The sequence below is a fragment of the Aethalodelphis obliquidens genome, unplaced genomic scaffold, assembly GCF_003676395.1.
Source record: "Aethalodelphis obliquidens isolate GAN/ISIS:26980383/991018 unplaced genomic scaffold, ASM367639v1 scaffold21, whole genome shotgun sequence".
Classification (NCBI taxonomy): domain Eukaryota; kingdom Metazoa; phylum Chordata; class Mammalia; order Artiodactyla; family Delphinidae; genus Aethalodelphis; species Aethalodelphis obliquidens.
In genome coordinates, this window is record NW_020837965.1 from 13539024 (window position 1) to 13558824 (window position 19801).

General features: G+C 38.8%; 2 protein-coding genes across 27 annotated transcripts in view; one reads left to right on the forward strand and one right to left on the reverse strand.

Annotated features, from left to right (window-relative positions):
- ZC3H14 (zinc finger CCCH-type containing 14) overlaps positions 1–15841 on the forward strand; it is a 38343-nt gene extending 22502 nt beyond the window's left edge. For 9 of the 24 annotated variants that reach the window (XM_027120259.1, XM_027120263.1, XM_027120264.1 and 6 more), the window contains 8 exons: positions 2829–2903; positions 7573–7732; positions 8698–8930; positions 12390–12510; positions 13415–13551; positions 14058–14149; positions 14960–15066; positions 15554–15841. In XM_027120259.1, the coding sequence (XP_026976060.1) occupies positions 2829–2903; positions 7573–7732; positions 8698–8930; positions 12390–12510; positions 13415–13551; positions 14058–14149; positions 14960–15066; positions 15554–15560 (932 nt within the window). In that variant the 3' untranslated portion in view covers positions 15561–15841. The remainder of the gene's footprint in view (positions 1–2828; positions 2904–7572; positions 7733–8697; positions 8931–12389; positions 12511–13414; positions 13552–14057; positions 14150–14959; positions 15067–15553) is intronic. The other 15 variants (XM_027120270.1, XM_027120280.1, XM_027120281.1 and 12 more) reach the window with 7 other exon arrangements.
- A 2812-nt stretch (positions 15842–18653) lies between these two features.
- The window catches only part of EML5 (EMAP like 5), a 162665-nt gene continuing 161517 nt past the window's right edge, over positions 18654–19801 (reverse strand). For all 3 annotated transcript variants that reach the window (XM_027120256.1, XM_027120258.1, XM_027120257.1), the window contains one exon: positions 18654–19653. In XM_027120256.1, coding sequence (XP_026976057.1) covers positions 19617–19653 — 37 coding nt within the window. In that variant the 3' untranslated portion in view covers positions 18654–19616. The remainder of the gene's footprint in view (positions 19654–19801) is intronic.

Below are 19801 nucleotides of genomic sequence, written 5' to 3' on the forward strand. Positions count from 1 at the left end.
TTTTTTTTTTTTTTTTTTTGAGGTACGCGGGCCTCTCACTGTTGTGGGCCTCTCCCGTTGCAGAGCACAGGTTCCGGACGCACAGGCTCAGCAGCGATGGCTCACGGGCCCAGCCTCTCCGAGGCATGTGGGATCCTCCCGGACCGGGGCACGGACCCGTGTCCCCTGCATCGTCAGGCGGACTCTCAACCACTGCGCCACCAGGGAAGCCCACCACATATATTTTTAAAGAGATTTGTCTGTGATCATGGGTCCAATTACCCTCCCTATCCTCTCCCTAGAAAGGAAGTGTCAAGTACTGTCCTATTACTATTTTCAAGGGGAAATGAAACTCGATACTAGATAAAACAATTTAAAAATAATCTGAAGCTTGAAAATTATGGGTAATTGATGAAGGGGCAAAAGTACATTAAGTTCACATCATATTCAGGTATGAAGTATGTCATGCTGTTTTATTGCTTAGTTTATGCTTCAGATCTTCAGTGCTCCTCATATGAGGTAAATAATAGAAAATTCTTTGTGTGTCACATGTCTGCTTCCAGCCAATCAGAAGCCAGAATTATTTTGTGTGTAATAATAGGGTTTATTGTTCAGAGAGGAGCTATAAGTAAGACTCACAGGATACAGGGGCCTGCATATTAGGGCTTCTTAGTTGTGGCAAAGAGAACATTGGTCTGGTTTGTTTAGCATTTTCAGATTTACTTTGGAGCTCTGACTCCAGAAATGTACAGCTCTATCTTTTAATTTATAGGTTTTAAAATGTTACTTTTAATACTTCTTAAAGTAACAGCCTTAGTGATTGCTTTTATTTTTGATGAAAGTTTAATGGGCTGTGAAAGAAAAATTACCAAATACTAAGAAGGAAAGAGAATTTTATGAAAATGTCTTCAAGGTTTCCATCACCATCTTTACCAGTTTTCTTTTCACCTGGGCCAATTGACTTAGGTTCTGTAACAAGTTCCTCTTGTTCACTGAGTGAGCTAGACAATATTTCCCAACTTTTAAGGAAAATATCAACTGATATCAGTGAAATTAAAGGGATGAAAGCAGCAATTTTGACAGTGGAAGCAAATCTTCTTGATTTAAATGTTAGAGTGTCACAGAATGAAGCAAAAATTTCATCTTTGGAGGTTAAAATGAATGAATATTCAATGTTAACATCTGAATGCAGCAGACAGTTTGAATATCTTCAAGAGGTAGTAGATTTTGAATCACAGTCAGGAACTACTGATGTAAAAATAATTGGCTTCCTTAGAAACATTGAGAAAGGTAAATTCCTAGTATGTGATATCATCGTGTAGTAGTTTTCATATGGAGGCAGCAAGGCACAGAGAACTTGAATTTTTCATGGACCTTTAATGACAAAATCAGACTCTTCTACATGATTTAACTTAGAAGCCTAGACTTTAGAATTCCGTCCATTTTAGTGGATCTCTCTAAAATGATGGTTTGAAAAGGTAGATGAGTATAGAGAGATGAAGCAAAACTTAAAATGTCAGAGAATGGTCCTCTTTCATGTGTCTGTCTTGTGAAATTACTTGGAAATGTATAATTCTTCCATTGTTCACTGTTTATGCTAAAGAGACCTGTTGTTAGTATTTGAATTCCTGTAACCTAATTACACATCAGTTTCCCAAGCTGTCCTACAGGAATACAATTTGACCAAATGATATCTGTATTTCAGGTCAGCTCCTCAGGATTTACTGTGTTTTTAACCATGATAATTTTGAAAGGAATTAACTTTCTTTTTGCACACCACTAAAATGTAATATAATATAATATATTTTAAAAGAAAATAGCTGATAAAACTTTGGTAGGTTTTAAAATTTTTACTGAAGTTGAATTTTAATGAAACATGATAGTTGGCAAACAGTTGCCAACTTACATGTCGGCACTGAGTGAGCAGACTGTCCTTGTGAAACTGACAGTAATAGATTTACTAAGATTTAGCATGCGTGCGTCTTACTGATATTTCAGTATTTGGAACCCTATCAATTACATTCCCTCGTACACCGTACTGTAACACTTCTGTTCTAAATCAGCAAGTGAGTACCTAGTATCTGCTGAGCACTGGGCTGGGGAGGTTTGGAGAAGTTATGATATTCTCCCATCACTCAAACTGAAGATAGAAAAATCAGTTCTGTGTCTCTGTTCTATTTCATTTTGCAGTGTAACTATGAGGAAATTATGAACGTGTTTAAGAAATAATACACACTCTAGCTGAGCATCTTTTCTTACAGGAGATCCAAGTGATTGTTTACATGCTTTGCTGGTTTAGGACCTGGGCTGTAGAGCTCTGAGTGTCTACTTACTTGTTCATTATTCTTTTTGTATCCATCCAAGCCTGTAGTTTGTCTTTTGGGAACTCTGATCAGATAACTCTGGGGTATTGTTTTGCACTTCTGTGGGTGGGGGAATTGACTTATAATGGTGAGAGCCTAGGTGATTGAGAGAAACACTTGTCATGTTGATCTTGCAGTTGGCTGTTGCCTGTCTCCCAGGACGCAAGCTGAGGGTCCTTGCAGCACCTCCCCCTCGCTTTTGCACCCCCTTTTTCTTTAGCACCAGGCTTTATCTCCAATCCAAGGAAACCAGCTTCCAGACAGGGAGAACCATTGCCATTTTTGATTTAACCTGAGTACAGATTTTTGTCTTACAGACCTTTGGTCTATAAATATTATTAAATTGTATTGTTGAAGCTTTAAACTATTTTAAAGACTTTCAATTAAGAACCCAGAAAGATTATTTTGGTCTTAATTTCTGGGAAGCACACGTGCTGGTATTGTTTGTTTTTTAAGCTTAGTGAAGTTTTAAAATTTGTATTCTAGGAACTCAACAGAGGCAATTGTTATCCCGACTGCAAATTGACCCAGTAATGGCAGAAACTCTGCAGATCAGTCAAGGTTGGTAATAATCTTAAATTTTCTTTGTAATCTAGCATTTTTCAGTTGTTATTTCCATTCCTTACACCTCATTTAATGTATCTTGTATGTCTTAGATCCTGCCCTAAGATTCCGTATTAAGATCTGTGAAAATATTTTAGGGCCAGGAGATAAGATCTGCATTTTCTTCATGCTATGTGGTGTTTGTATTTTTCACCTCATGCAGAAACTTTCTTCCTTTGATGCCATTTCACCCAGATCCCTGCAAACTGTTGGCTGCTCATGCCCCTGCTTTAGGGACCACTTGAGTCCCTGCCCTACTCTCTGTCCAAATTTTGCCATTGCCCTGAGCTGCTTTAGTGTCCTCTGGCATTTTCAACATTATCTCCTCACTTGTGCTTCACTTTAGAATCTCATGGCCAGGGCTATACCTAGAGCTTACCATTCTTAGAGCCACCGTAACTTGTTTACCTGTCTCCCTGACCCCCAGCACACAGACAGAAATACCATGGGCTACCTCAGGACTGGGGTGAGTGCCTTATTTATCTTTGTGTTCTCAGTGCCTGGCCCCTGCCAGATGCGTGTAAGTGCCTAATAACTGTCTGCTGAATAAATGAAAGGAGCCATTGGATCCCTGGAATCGTTAATTCAGATCCTGTTTTCTCCTGCATCTGTTTCCTCTAAACCTGCCCAGTGTTGGAAGCTGTGGTCCCTTGACCCCTCCCTGTTGGCTCCTAACTGAATTTTCTTCACCCGTGTTCAGGATTCCACAGTCAGCAACTATATTCCCTGACCCTTCCTGGCCTCTGTCTTAGAAAGGTGTGCTTACTGTCTCTAAGGGTTACCTTTTACCCAGATGCCAGATCCTACTCAGTTGACGAACATCCTGGTGTCACCACACTTCTGTAACTTTGGGCTCTACCCTCTTCTGGCTTCTCCCTTCTGTCTATAAAGGTGTTGAGGTTTTCTTCATCCTTGATGTTGCCCTCTCATCTCCCCACATTCCATCCTGCTTTCTACATAAGAGTATTTTCAAAATATTCGGCAGCTAAGGTCTGTGTATGTTGTATTTGCGTCATCAACTCTTAAACTTTTTTTGTTTCCTTTATTTTTATCCATGATGCATGTACAATTTGAAGCATCAAGCAGTTCTACAAGGCTTATGAGTTAGTATATCCTTTGCTTACCTCCTATCACGTTTTTTATTTCTGAGAGCCCTTTTGTTTCTGCATATTCCTTTAATTTATTTTTTAACCTACTGATTTTATTTCATGTATGTAATACTTTCTCTTATTTCTCTGAAGATATTAAAGGCAGTTTTGGACATTTTCCTCCCCTCCCTCCTTGGTCTTGTTTTCTCCAGGTTGTTTGCTTTGATCACTGTATTTCATGACAGGTTCTCAGATGTCTGAGGATCCTTGGTTGACTTACATTTAAGAGTGGGGCACTTAAAAAGCTGGTTGGTGTTTTGGGTTCATTAATTGGGGGATGAGGTAGGGGATTTTGACTTTTGAATGTAGATCCTGCAGTGGAGAGTGATTTGTCTTGCCTGTTTACTTTGGGGACACCATGATGTCTGTGTCTTTGGGTCTTTTCTATCAGGTTGGTAAGCTTCTCCAAAGAAAGATCTTTCAAGAAATGGAATGGCTGTCAGGGTTCTGGGAGCTAAGTGGGGACAGGGGGCTGAGGGACGCACCTCAACATTAACTACTATGTAATGTTTACTTAACCCACACGTTTTCAGAATCGTACTTCTTTCAACATGGCTGGCATTCATTGGTCCAGAACCCCTCTCTCTTTTTACCTTTTCAGGAGTCTAAAGCTCCACTTTTCTCTAAGAGAGAAGTGGTCAAAGGTTACCAGGAAATCTAACTGATTTTTAAAACTAATAGTATATACCTTTAGTTAATTTTGTTGTGGCACCTTTCTGTCAGAGACCATGATGCTTCATCATAAGCTTATCTAGCAATGATCGATGAGAAAGCACATCTCCAATTATTCCAAGTATCTTTAACATAAAGGTTAGGGGAATAGGTGTGGTAAGGATCAGAAAAGAAGAAAACAGATAAATAAAAGAGAAATGGACACTTGAACCCACTTCTGTTGTACCCTGTTTTCTCCCAACCCCTTCCCAGGGTCCCCTGTGCTGCCACTTTCTTAGCCTTTGAAGAATCTTGGGATCCACATTAGATTGCTTTATTATTGGCTTACGATTCTGCTTTTCGAGATCTACTAAGTTAGTTTTCTACTTTCAAAATATGGTTATCTCTTCTTTTACAATTATTTTCTCTGTGAGTTTTTAAAAAAATTAACCCTTTAATTGACATTTTATTAGAGTTTCAGGAGGAAACAATGCGTGGGTTCAGCCTGTGGTCTTTACCCAGAAGATGTCACTAACTCTCCCATCTGTCTGCCCTACTTGACCCAGGCTGCTCTCGTGAGTCTTGCAGAGGTGACCAGTGGCTCGTGTGGAGTGTATAGCTCTGTTTTCTGTGCACAGTTCTCTAAACGCTGTGGTGTGTGGCACTTGAGTTCCAATGTTTTCTTCCATCTTTGATCCTTTAGCTTCCAGGACTTCACTCTCTCTCTGTTTTTCTACTAATTCCTTTTCATTCTCCTTCAACTCCCCTTCTCCGCTACTGCCCCTTAAAATGTTAACTTTATCCTTTGTCGTGCCCTCAGCATTATTTCCATCTCTACTGTATTCTCCCAAGATGCAGACTAGTAGAACTGCTGTGCCTCAGAAAGAACAGGGCGGTGAGAAGGGGCAGCAGCCCGTGGGCTGAACTGCGGCCCTCCTGTTGCTATAGCTCTGAGAGCTCAGTAGACCATCTGAGAGCTTGGAATTGCCAAGTGGTCGTCCGTAACATGGAGGAAAACCTGCTTCCCAGGCTCCCTGTGAGGATTCCGTGAGAAGACGGCAGCGCCAACTATGTACAGTTTATTAAATGTCCTCATTTCACCTTCAGCTTCGACTCTGCTTCTCTTACTTCTCTCCCCCTCCTGATAGTCTCGAATCTGAATTTTCAACTTCTTTCTAAACACCTGAGTGTCCCACAAAATCCTCAAACTAAAGAAATCTAAAATTGAAATTTATCTTTGCTCTCTTTTAAAACTGTTCTTTCTCCTGTCCTGCTTCAAGGACAAGCCTCTCCTCCTACACTTGTCTTACTGTTTCTCCTGCCCTTGCAGGGGAAAGCAGGTTTGCCTCCTTCCTGGGACAGTAGTTGAAAATGCATCTGCTGTGAAGTCTAGTGCCAATTCGAGTGTGGAATGTGTCTCCTCTTCCTCTGACGTGTGTGAGGAGAGGACAAGGGGTGAGAATCTGGTATTTCGGAGTCTCTCCGTCTCTCTTGGGAAGAAGCCTCATAGCTGAGATCTGGGACTCCAGTCCATTCCTGCCACTGTGTTTTTCCAAAAACCAACTTGCTCATGTCACTTCCCTACTTAGAAAACTCTCTGGATTACTTACTTCTTCTAGACCAGATTCCAAACTCATTGGCACATACAAGATCCTTTACGCCTCAGCCTTCTTGCCACTTACCTACTCAGCCCTCCACATACCCCTCCAGTCACACCACGTTTCTCACCGTGTCCCTAGGAGAGCCCCTGCCTTTCTCCAGTGACTCTACCTGAAATGCTCTATTCTCCAGTTCTCTCTCCCTCTTAGTTTATTCCTGATCGTTCCTTTAATACCTGCTTCAAATGTTCATCCTCTGTAAGCTTTTTTTTTTTTCTCTGTAAACTTTTCCTTGATTTCCCAGCCGGAGTAGGTTACTTTGTATTCTCCCAACACTTTGTTCATACCTCTTTTGGATCACCTTTTGGGGCATGCTGTTCTGAAATTTATGTATACATCTATTTTTCTATTTTTTCTTTGTGTACCTAGCACAGTGCTCTCACATGTTCAGTTTGTTCAGTGAATGAACGTGAATAAATATCCTGTGAATTTTGGTTTCTGTTATTTCCCTGGTAATTTTAAGAGAATTGTGACTTACTAACTTCGTTCTGTTGATTGCCTATTGATAGGTCAACCAACTGCATCCTGGGCTCCAGGGCTTGGTGTATTGTATAAAGTAGTTTAGCTTAAAAATCATATCGTAGATGATGTGATCTGTGGCTGCTTACATTAAAGGTCAGTTTTCCTTGCTATATTTTTAACAATGTCAGTTCATCTTAGAATTCCCTTTCAAAGTAGTCCATCTACAACCAGGCAGAAATTATGCCAGTTGTATTCTTTTCATCAGGGTATGTTCTGCTCTGTAAGTGTGCAAAATGAACAAAACAGATTTTAGAAAGATTGTTTTTTTCAAAACAGCCTTGGTATCATTCTAGGGTGCATTAAGAGTCTCTATTCTTTATGTTTTTAGAAAATATTGTTGTACTTAAGTAAGTTTTATTGTTAATAATATCCCATTAGATGCCTCATGGAAGAACCTTTCTATACTGTAGGCAGGAAGTGTTCATTAGAATGCCTTGATAATATGCTGTATGAGGAAAGGAAAACTTGACTTCTTTGAAAAGATGTTTGGCATAGAATTGCAGCCTTATTCCTGAGTAGAACCATTGTAATTTTCCTTTGAAAATAATTACAAATATATAAAAGATTGACATTCTTCTCACGTGTGTGATGTTGGGAATGCAAGGTATATTCAAAAGTAAACATTTGTGGCCAATTTTTTTGGCTCAGATTACTATGACATGGAATCCATGGTCCATGCAGACACAAGATCATTTATTCTGAAGAAGCCAAAGCTGTCTGAGGAAATAGTAGTGGCACCAAACCAAGAGTCGGGGATGAAGACTGCAGATACCCTTCGGGTACTTTCAGGACACCTTATGCAGACACGGTAGATGGTTTCTTTTTCTTGTGTAGCTAATTTGTGTTGATTAGAAGTGGAGGTTAACCTTTAGTTCCCAGCTTCCCCCCTCCCCATCCTAGCCCCCAGTGTAGAGTGCTTTATTGATTCTGTAGTTAGGCCATGTATCATAAGGCACATCCAGTTTTCAAAAACTCCAGTTCATCTTTCTTATTCAGAAATCCATTATCCTGCAAATAAGTCAGTATATGATTTAGCTCTTTTCTTAAGAGATCCTTAAGAATCTTAAGAGGGGCTTCCCTGGTGTCGCAGTGGTTGGGAATCCGCCTGCCAATGCAGGGGACGTGGGTTCATGCCCCGGACCGGGAAGATCCCACATGCCGCGGAGCCTGTGCGTCTGGAGCCTGTGCTCCTCAGCGGGAGATACCGCGACGGTGAGAGGCCCGCAAAAAAAAAAAAAAAAAAAGAATCTGAAGAGATTCTTTTCTTTATGCACATTCAGGAAATGAAATTTAAAAAGCCAGGTGATCAAAATCAGGAAGTCTAACCAGAGAGTTAGCAGATTGGGTTGGGGTGATTATTTCCTTAGATAATGGACTGAATGTTCTGTAAAGAAACAAACATAGAGTTAATAAAATCAGTGTAAATATAGAACTGCTGGCTCTGTGTTCTGAGCATAGATGCTGGTTTCTCCGTTTATTTCCATTTGACCCTATGAAGGTCAAACGGATGCCAGGGGTCAGGGTTGAGGGGAGATTGCCCTGAGAGCAGCCTGAAGGGTCGGTGGTGTTGATGCTGCAGTGATTGGCTGTAGTCATTGTGTGTTAGCAGGAATCCACTGATGCTGTACCTGTAAGTCCTACCAAGTCTTTTTTGTTAATGAAGAAACCGCAAACCAAGGAAGGGACTGATAATTCTGTTGAAGAGCACTCTAGGAGGCTTGGCTTTTTGTGCGTGTTTCCCTAATTCTATGGTATTTTCTATCTGTCTGGCAGAGATCTTGTACAACCAGATAAACCTGCAAGTCCCAAGTTTATAGTGACGCTGGATGGTGTCCCCAGCCCCCCAGGATACATGTCAGATCAAGAGGAGGACATGAGCTTTGAAGGAATGAGACCCGCACACCACACTGCAGCCTCACACGAGGGACTCGCGGGTCTCCTCCACCCACAGCAGTTGCACTTGCTGAGCAGGCAGCTTGAGGACCCAGATGGTAGCTTTACAAACGGTGTGTTGGGAGCTCAGACTTTCCCTTCTCAGGGTGCTGTCATTGTGAAGGATGTCTTTGACATGTTTCTCAACCTTGAATGAATATTGGTTGTAGGCGTTGCTTTTATTTATAATTCAGTAGTGGCCTTTTTCCTTCTCTCAGACAAAATGACCAGTTAAATTTGAGACTGTTTGTCCCTTATGTGTTCCATAAGTGGGCTGTCATTCCAGTGCTAAAATGGAGTTCAGCCATGGAAGCCAAAAAATACCTCTTCAGTATACTTGTTAAAGGATGAACCATCGTTCTTGGTGCCTTGTTTACCTTTTTTTCCCATTTAGAAACTATACTTGTTACTTTCCACTTGAACCAGCAGTAGTCTCTCGTAATTAGCTTGACAGAAAAGTCAATTTGGATTTCGATGCTATTTCTACCTCAGTGAAATTCCCTTGAAAGGAGTTTCTCACCTAATCTGTCAAAATACTTCTTGGAAGTTTAGAAAAGACCTTATGTTTAAATTAATTGATATAGAGGCATAGTAGTTACTGGAAATCAGGTGAACTCAGTTCAGATAGCAGCATGCTTTTAGGCATTTCTTATCAGTGCTTCTCTCACTGGACACCAGTGGCAGGTGCAGTGCCACTGAGCATTTTCATTCATGCTAGAGAATGATAATCATGCTCCTCATAGCTTGTAAAAATTTTAGGGACACCTTCATTGGCAGGGGGGACAGTTACTGAATCTTAAATATGAAGAGTATCAAAGAAAAAACAATAATGGGTTTTGATATTTTTGCAAAGTAATCCTCTTTTGGTAGAGATACGAAAATGTACCAAATACCTTTTTCAGTCGCTAAAAATAGCCTTCAGGGGGAGATCATGACTGAGCAAAGGAGATGGTGCTGTTATCTTTAACTGAGGGCTTTTTCTGCTGTGAGTCAGTAAGTGTCATGGTTTTGATTGGTGGAGGGAGTTGAAATATTTGACCTTTCTTTGAAAGGAAGAAAAGTTGTACATGTTAACCAAGGTGGTAAGAACTATAGTAATCAGGCAGTCCAGATTTCTTGATCCTGTATATATTTGTCTAAAATAAGAGAAGATTCTGGTGGTTTTAGTACTTTGGTTTTCAGTTTGGTAGTTTAATTTTTGGTGTGTTAGGGTCTAATTTTGTTTAAATGTAGATGTCCACGTTAGGCTTTATTGGTATACATGTCATAGCAGTGACAATCTAAATAACATGTTAGTAGAAATTCTTGCCTGGGTTACACAAGTGCTGTGGCCGTTATGGAGACAACTGTGATGAGTGGTGAGCCTTCTTTACCATTGCTTTGATCTGGGACTCTCAATTTTTCATGGCTGCTCAAAGATGAAGCTTTGTAATGGTAGTTAGGACATAAGTGAGGCTGGAAAAACTCCACAAAGAGGCTCTGGTCTCTCTTGCTCTCCACCTCCAAGTAGGGAGGTTGAAACTTGGTAATTGCTTTTGGTGGCTTTCTGTTGAGTGTTTCAAGGAGGCCACCAACAGCAGCATATGTTTTAAGCCGCTCCCACTGGCCTTCTATGGCAGCACAGATTTTATAGCTTGCAATAAAAAGTGAATTTGCCTCTTAAAACTTAAATAGGAAGAGTTTTAATAGCTTATGAAGTAAATGTTAGGGAAAACCAGCATTGTGACCTTTGTGTATATATGATGTAATTTTTTCATCAGAAAGATAAAGTTTCCTTGTAAAGTGTTTAACTTCTTTAATATTGCTCATGAGATCTAGCAACTTTACTCCATTTTCTAGCCAACCTGCTCTTGGGTATTCTCTTAACTTCTTTCACATGGTCTGCATTCTCATGTATATGGGTTTAAAGTATGTTCTTTAGGAGGGGATGGTAAAACATATTTTCTCTGCAGGAGTTACACACAAGAAAATTTAAAAGTGGAGAAAACTCCTCCTTCCAGACTATCATATTGGATACTTTTATATCCTGGAGCTAAATAATAAATTTTACTGTTTTTAAAGTAGCATGGAAAATTTGTCAGGCACAGTCCTGATAGCTGTCTGATTATGCTCCTAGCTGGGCTTCAGGACGGGATTTGTGTGCCTTGTTCTCCTTCATGAAGACCGAGGTTGGGTCACTACAACAATAAGTACTCCTGATACTGGCTGTTGCGTTGTTTGGTTTTGATTGGTTGCCTGTTTTACATTCTTCTTTTCATTAAATCATGAAACTCTTAAGGAAGACATTATTTTCTCTTGGTATAGATGAGGAAACAGAAGTTCAGAGATGTTGGATAACACATGCCCAAAGTGTCTAGTTCAGCCAGTAAGTGACAGAGCCAAATTGCAGCTGCAGGAGGACTAGGTGATGTGCTTGAAGTGCTGTTTGCTCTGATGAACATGAATACGAACCATAATATGTAACACCCTTGATTCTTTGTTTTTTTGGCTAGGGTGTCTTGGGCCAGAAGCTGGCAGCTTATGGCCTTCAGGTGTAATTTTATTTGGTTTATTCTGTGTTTTAAGTTTCAATTAGTTGCTAGCATTTAAAATTTAGATCTCATAGGGGAATTTCTTGGCAGTCCAGTGGTTAGGAGTCTGCACTTCCACTGCAGGGGGCATGGGTTCGATCCCTGGTTGGGGAGCTAAGATACTGAATGCCGCACAGCCTGGCCAAAAAATAAAATAAAATTTAGATATCATATAAAAAGGTCTTTGGCTTCCTGAATTGGGAGGCAGTCTGGCAACACTAGTTCCATTTTCCCACGTCATAGTAGTTGACATTGTATCTGGGACATGGCCTCCTGAGTGGAGCGGCAGTGAGCGCCATGGGTGGTCACACACAGCTCTTTGGGCTGCTCTTCCGAACCTCTGTTTCCTCCAAGAGGCTTTCTGCCATTTGATCACCTTACACCCAGCCAGCCTCACTCTGTTAGGTGATCTGCCAGGTCCCTGTAGGTTATGACATTTGTGACTCATTTTAAGCAAAAATCTTTTCTTCCCTTTATACATTGATGTGAAGTTATCACCTGGACTTAGAAAACTGCACATACCTCAGCGAGTGGGAACACTTGTATTGAGACACTTATCATCTTAACCTGAATATGAGAATTAGTTCACATTTTTTATCACCTGGTGTGCTCAGTTCTCATTTCATTTTATTGGCTCCCTATTTGACATTCTTTCCTGTTTTATACTTAATTCAGCTGAAATAATTTTGAGAGAATTTTTCGGTGAGAACTTGGCTCTAGTTGCAGCATCACTGTCCACTTTACTCTTCACAGTGAAAACCGTAGTCTACTTCCTAGTAATCCTTTATAGGATTCTAGTATCCGTGTTAATCAAATTAATTGGACTCATTTATTTTGTGTAACTTATACACGTAGAAGAACATAAGATTGTAAGACTGGGTTTTGAGGGAAATTTATTAAAGGTGCCATGTCCCTGAATTGATCAGAATTAATGAGATCCTTTTAATTTGTTTCCCTTTGTAGCTGAGATGAGTGAACTGAGTGTGGCACAGAAACCAGAAAAGCTTTTGGAGCGCTGCAAGTACTGGCCTGCCTGTAAAAATGGGGATGAGTGTGCTTACCATCATCCTGTGTCGCCTTGCAAGTGAGTAGCAGCGCACTAAATTCTGTTTTCAGGTTAATTCTAGATACAGCTGACTTTTGTTTGTTCTTTTCTGTGGACAAGTTTGAGTTCTACAACTAAATGCAGCAGTGATACTTACTCCGGCGCTCGCAGGACAGCATTCGCTTGTGTCTGTGTGTATTTGGTGGCGGAGGTAGGAGGAGGCTTCTTTGGGCCTCATACCTTGAGATACTGAAATTCCTGGGTTTCCTTGAGGATTCTGTACACTTAAGGAGATGGGTATATGGTAACCGCCCCAGTTTGCATTGTGTTCACACACAGATTTTAAGACTTTGGGGAAAAAATTAGTTAATAGGTAATGAGAAAATATTCTGGACTTCAGTATAATTTTTGCTTGCTAGCTGGCTGGTTCTGTGGAGTGAGCTTTGAGAGATGAATTTTTTTTTTTTTTTGGTCCTGTAGGTGGAATCTCATCATGTTTTAACTTTAAGGAAATTTTGATGTGAGAATTTTATGGATGTGCATATAGAGGGAGACCATAGGATGTCTCATTTTTTTTTTTCTCATAGTATGGTGCCTTGCATATATGTTGTGCTCACATAAATTGAGTTTACTCCATACAGTGTTACATAGACCTTAATTAGAGAGTAAGTGGTGTTTCTTATTATCACAAAAAACCCTTCTACCTTTCATGGTGGCTTGGCTTGAGTTGAATTACCAATTACCCCAGGCTTTGGAATAGACAGTTGTGTCCTGTTTTGATATCTGGCATCATTTAGAAATGGAGTTTCCTTTTTTTTCTGTTACTTCTGTGTTTCTCAAAACAAGTAGTGATGAAATTAGGAGTATAATGGACTCTCTCTACAAAAAACTAGTAATGCATTGAGGAGATTAAATGTGAGTAATATGTCTTTTTGTTTTATAGAGCCTTCCCCAATTGTAAATTCGCTGAAAAATGTTTGTTTGTTCATCCAAATTGTAAATATGATGCAAAATGTACTAAACCAGAGTGTCCCTTCACTCATATGAGTAGAAGAATTCCAGTACTGCCTCCAAAACCAGGTTGGTGACTTTGTGCCCTACTACATTTGGGTGAAAAATGACATTTTGTGATTATAAACTGAATTAAAAAGAAAAACAAGGAATAGTTTCAGAAATCATTGTGCCATAATCAGTTATTCTAACTAATCTTTAAAGAACAAGTGTACCCATCCTATAGTATTCTAAAGTGTTTTTTTTTTTTTGTGGTACGCGGGCCTCTCACTGCTGTGGCCTCTCCCGTTGCGGAGCACAGGCTCCGGACGCGCAGGCTCAGCGGCCATGGCTCATGGGCCCAGCCACTCTGCGGCATGTGGGATCTTCCCGGACTGGGGCACAAACCTGTGTCCCCTGCATCGGCAGGCAGACTCCCAACCACTGTGCCACCAGGGAAACCCTAAAGTATTTTATTTTAACTAATGAATATATAAATCTTGTGTTTTAACTTAAAAGTGGGTCCCATAAAAATATCAGCAGACTGCATTAAAAATTATTTTGCCAAATAAATTTCACCTTTGTCCTTTTGTCAGCAGTTACAACACCAGCACCACCTTCTAGTAGTCAGCTCTGCCGTTACTTCCCTGCTTGTAAGAAAATGGAATGTCCCTTCTATCATCCAAAAGTAAGAACTTTAATTTTCCCAAAAATGAATTTAGTGGTAACTTCTCAATTCTGAGCTTGTAAGGTCACTAGCAAACTATACTGTCTTCCTTCCCCCAGCCCCCAACGTTTAACATTTTTGTTAGAGTTCATGTTATGGTTTTTAAGATCTTTAAGTTATTCCTTAGTTGTCCCTGAGCCCGCGTCTGGCCCATTAGGCCAAGCTGTCTGAACCGTAGCCTAATCTCTTAGGAGAATGAAGCTCACTTTCGCCGGTCACTTTCCATTCTTCTTTGCCCCTGTGTGTGTTCCCCCTCCCGCAGCCCCCATGCCAGAACTGAGATGATGAAATCCAGTAGTATTTAATGATACCATCCATACTTCTACCATGGTTTTAATTGTCTGGGTACTAAAGATTGGTTGATGTGTCTCCAGCTGTTTAGTTGCTCAGCGTGAATCATCTTCTCTTTGGAATAGCAGTCTGGAAACCGTACGAAAGGCCTTTACTTCCCCAACTGCAGTTGGGCACAGATGGGGGTAAAATATAAGGGATGTTGGGCAGTATGTGCAAGGTGGTTAGTACATTGATTAGAGGCAGTTTGTATTACATACTAAAGTCCCTTTTGAAACTTAACTTGCTGTTATTCTTTCATTAGGATTTTGTGTCTTGGTGGGGGTCCATTTTTCAGGGCTTCAGTGGTGTATTAAAGCGGAAGTTGCAGATCATCTCTGCTGCCCCATTAACCTTATGGTGGGCTGGTTACTGTCATCTCAGATTGCTGTGTTTTTTTGTATTAGCTTTGCAGATGTTGAAACTATTCTCTCTCCTTAGCACTGTAGATTTAACACTCAGTGTACAAGACCTGACTGTACATTTTATCATCCCACCATTACTGTACCACCACGACATGCCTTGAAGTGGATTCGACCTCAAACCAGGTAAAGGTTAACATCAGTTTTTCTAATGTCATTTCAAATGCTTTTCTAGTATCTAGTTTCTTAAATTTATAAGCATACAAATTTGGGGGAAACTTAATCACTTTGGTTTTTCTCTGCTGTTCAATTAAGGGTCCTTTGGAAAAATAATCTACTACATAAACCAAATTTTGTTTCATTCAGCAGTTGCTTGTTTACCTAGATCATCTCCACATCAGATTTTTCTTTAACTTCTGAACATACTATGTGAACATAAACTTAAGGCCTTCAAGAGTTATACTGCTTACAAATCTCACATCAGTTTTCTTAGACATTAGTAATTGTAAAACATTGAAAGTAAATTTCAAAATATTTTTACTGTGGCCTGTAAATTTAAATGCATATGTTAGTATTAGAACCAAATATTCATTGTCTGAAAAAACACAACTTCTCTTTAACTGATGTTAATTAAAGCAGTTAATTGAAAAAATTTTTGGTTTTTTTTATTCAGTGAATGACACCCAGTCCTACTTGGCAGAAGACTGTGGAGTTTGAAAGTTTCCATTACTGATGAAAGACATTCTACAGAATTTGTCAAATCTTTGAAACTTGGAATATATTGCTTTCATAATAATGAAGTTTATTGCCTATCTGAAGTGTCTAATTTTTCAAGTTTGTACGTTTATTAAGTGATTTTAACATTGGGTGTTTTTTTTGTTGTTTTGTTTTGACTATGGAAAGATAGTTTCAGGAGAAGATGAATTCTATTAAAACATTTGAGGCATGTTTGTGTGTGAAACTGCTGTGTTCAAGTATCAGCATTTACAATGTTGGTGATATCATTGTTAGTACTGATAATCCAGTTTCAGGCTACAGCGTTGCTATGTGTGTAGAGAGATGTATGAGGGCATTGTCCTTCTTCCAAAAGTTGGATTGCTGTTTTCTTTGACTCTGAAAACAGGAGTGGCCCAAAGTGTTGAGGTGGCTTAAGACAGTTATTCAGCCTGACTTTTAAAGTGAATTTAGTATGAAAAACATGATAACACAAGCTTCTTGGGTTGACTGCTGCTTTGGTAAATGGTTCCCAAATATCTCAGTCCCTTGCTTTCTGAGAAAGGATGAGTGAGCTGGGGCGTGTAGGGTGAAACAGTTGGAATGGCAAGGGCAAAAAATAGGAACAGTTCCTTAAAATGCCTTCATTTACTGTTAACATATGTTTTTTAAATAAATATTTTGGGATCTACATTATCACAAAATTATACAAAATATTTTTTACAAGTATATACATAAGGTATCAGAACAAACTTTAAACTCACAAGGTTATAGCTATACATATATATTCTCACATTCTGAAAAATAACATTCTAAGAAGTAACTAACTCCACAGAAAATATAGTTATTACTGAAGATAATTTTTTAAATGTAAAAGTTAGATTTTTTTAAATGACAGACTGTATAATTACAGAGATCAGATGGGTAAACTGCAAAATAGGACTAAACTTTTGGAATACTGAATGAAAATAGGCTTTTGTATATGTGGTTTTAAAACTGTTAAGGCAAGAAGTGTCCAATGCTTTAGAATTAAATAACGGATCACTGATTTTAAAGACGATGTAGTTTTTTAAAAAAGTAAAGCTAAAAGTTGGTTAGAAAAGAGTTAATGCAAAAGGGATAGTAAAGACTCAAAATATTCTCAGGACCAAATTAAACTATTAAAAAAAAAGTTCATTGACTTGTTTAGTCATATACCCAAGGGATAATAAAACTACGTATGTAAAAGTCCACGTTTCAGAGCCTAAAACCAGCAGCCTTGTGGCCATCTCTTTTCCATTGAGAGAAGAAAGAATTATCCAGTTATTAAAGTTGCACTTAAAGTCTTTTAAGTTGCACTTTGCTGTGCTTATAAGACTTGAAACATTAGAAAAAGACAGTGCACACAAGAGCATGCATAAAGCTATCAATCATGTAGTTAGTTAGGCTTGGGTGAAATGAATGACAATTCCACTTCATTCTAAAAAGTTTTCTTCATTGAATTGAAGGTATTTTTTCATTCCAGTGTTAACTTACTTGAGATGCTTTACATCTGTGCAGAAGAAATTTGATTTAAATTGTATTTCCAGAAATTTAAACAGACTTTTTAGTATCATTACTTATAAATGGAGTATAGTTGCATTCTCATAATTTCACTGTAAAGAACGTAACTGGGAAACAAGAGCTTAAAGTGGTTTTAGTTCAGCCATTTTACAGGGAAATAAAAACATGCTAAAATCAGATTGTTTTTTTGCTATTTAATAGACACAGCCTGGAGACACATTTAAGAGTTTTTTCCTTCAGTTGCTATGGTTTATGGGCAAGCTAAGGTTGACTCTAAAATATCTGTTGGGTAACTTGGTCCAAAATGAACCATCATCGAAAAAGATCACCAAAAATAAGGGAACAGACGTGGCTAGCATTCCACAGTGGAACCAGGGTGCAGAGGGTGCTCTGGCATGCATCTGCCAGAAACAGGACTAAAGGTGCTAGGAGAAGGCTCAGGTTACAAATTCGGGAGTTTAGTCAAATACTGCACACAGAAGTAATTCTCTGGGTTAAAAAAACATAGGTCATAATCTACATGGCCGACTGTGGTTATTCACCTTCCCGTAGTTGATGGCTGCTATAAGCAAGGTGGCTGTGGGATGACTACTTAAAATCAACGTGACCTTTAATCGGGAAACTGACAACAGTGATTCAGGCTGGCTTATCAGGTTGGCCACTGGGAAGAACAAAAATGCAGTGGAAGCAATTTTATCCTATATAGTTTATTTGCTTAAGGTTATAGTTGAGTTTCTACCCGCACTGTAAAGGAACTGGAATTTCTCTTTAGCCAAAAGCAGGTGAACTTGACTCAGAAGGAAAATTTGAAACTGCAACAGCCTCAAAAATAGAGGGAGAGGAGAGTGTGGTTCATGGGAATTTTTTGCTGTAATTTATTGGCTGCTCCTTTATAATACACGTGAATAGAAACTTAATATTAGTGTTTTCTCAAATTGGGCTTAGTTTAGGAGAATCCATTGATAAGAAAAATGAAAGAAAATGACCTTAATGTTTCAAGCTTCTTAACAAACACCCCAATCAGTCCTTCAGACACAGCTATTCAGAGCTTTAAAACTGGCCAGGTTCAATCACTGCTTAGGCTTTCCATGATAAAATTCAGCCATATCTGTTTTTAATATTTACAAGGTGTTGCACATAGAAAACAGATTTCCAGAAACCTGAAGAAGGGGTCTATTACGCTACGAAGATATTTAACACATTAAAGTAAAAATTATAGGACCAAAAGAGCATCTTAAACTTCTTCATACTTAGAAAAATATATTTTTAAATAGCAGTCTGCATAACTTCCAGTCTTCAGGAAACTACAGATAAGCTAAACAGCAAGTTCCTGAATGGCAAGTACCGATCTTTGGCAGCATTTAAAGTGAATAGGAGTAAAGATCTAAGAGTTCAGCCCCAATCCACCAAAAAGGAATTTTTATAGACAAGTTTTACAAGTGGACCTATCTTCATTCCTTTTGAAGTCAGCCGATGGGGTGACATACATCTAACTAAACAAGTTTTTCCAATAGAAAAAAAAGGCTATAAAAATTTTATTTCAAGAGTTAACTAAACTGTATAACTTCGTAAATGTGAACTTAACGCTTTAGTTTACATGTTAAACAATGTTTCTATTAGACTACATCTTTAAATACTCAGTATTCTCTGCCAGTTAAATACTATTGCTATATAAAACCTTAAACTGTACACCACTGGAAATGACTGTTCATCATACTGCTTTTTCATTAATGAGGCCATGATCATATTTTACTCTTTCAATTATAGGGATGAATTCTGAACACAAGGTTGACAGCTCAAAAATGAAAATGTAGCGATCATACACCACTAACTTTGGATTTGTTCCTGAATTTAAAATTTCCAGGAGAAAAATGTCCCTTATAAACAGGACTTTATTAATGCTTAAGAAGCATCATGTTCTCCAGTAAAGCCTGTGTGTGTTTTCTTAGGGAAAATAATGTTTGCCTTTTAAAACCTGTGATCCTTTAGGGTGATGGTGTATTTCCTTATGTGAACACAAGGATAAAATATTTTATTAAACAGTTGAAACTTGAAAATAAAATATAAATTCTAAAAAGAAAAAGCTTTGCTAAAAAGAGGAAGAAAATTATCCAAGTTGGATTTTTAAGGTTTTGGTTCATTTCTTTGAGGAGCACTGTCTCCCAAACCTCCCCAGGAAGTCTGCCAAATCTGCATCCTCCCTAAAATGGGGGGTGGCTTTTACCAGCAAATATTTATTCAGTCCCTCCTTGAAATGTAATTATCTGGCAGTGTATGGATTATGGACAGTTATTTAGTGCATATAACAAATATTTTGAACTTATCAATCTTTCTACTTTAACAAATTTGGATAAATCCCTGTTACAGTCTTAAGTTAGCACCACATGACCATGCAGCGTTTGGTTCTGGTTTTTTCCTCTTGTGTAGTTCTGGTTTCTCAAGGCTGTTGCTTTATGGAGTCTTCTCAGCATCCATATCTTTCAATGAGGCATATGTACACATTTCCAGACAAACAAACTGCAATCAGAGAAAGAACTGCAGTGAGTTCACTATATTTATAGATTTTCAGAACAGTTTACAATGTTTTAAATTAAGCTTTCAAATCATACATGTGTAAAAACTTTACTCTTTCAACTCCTTTTATTCTGTATTTACATAGTATGTG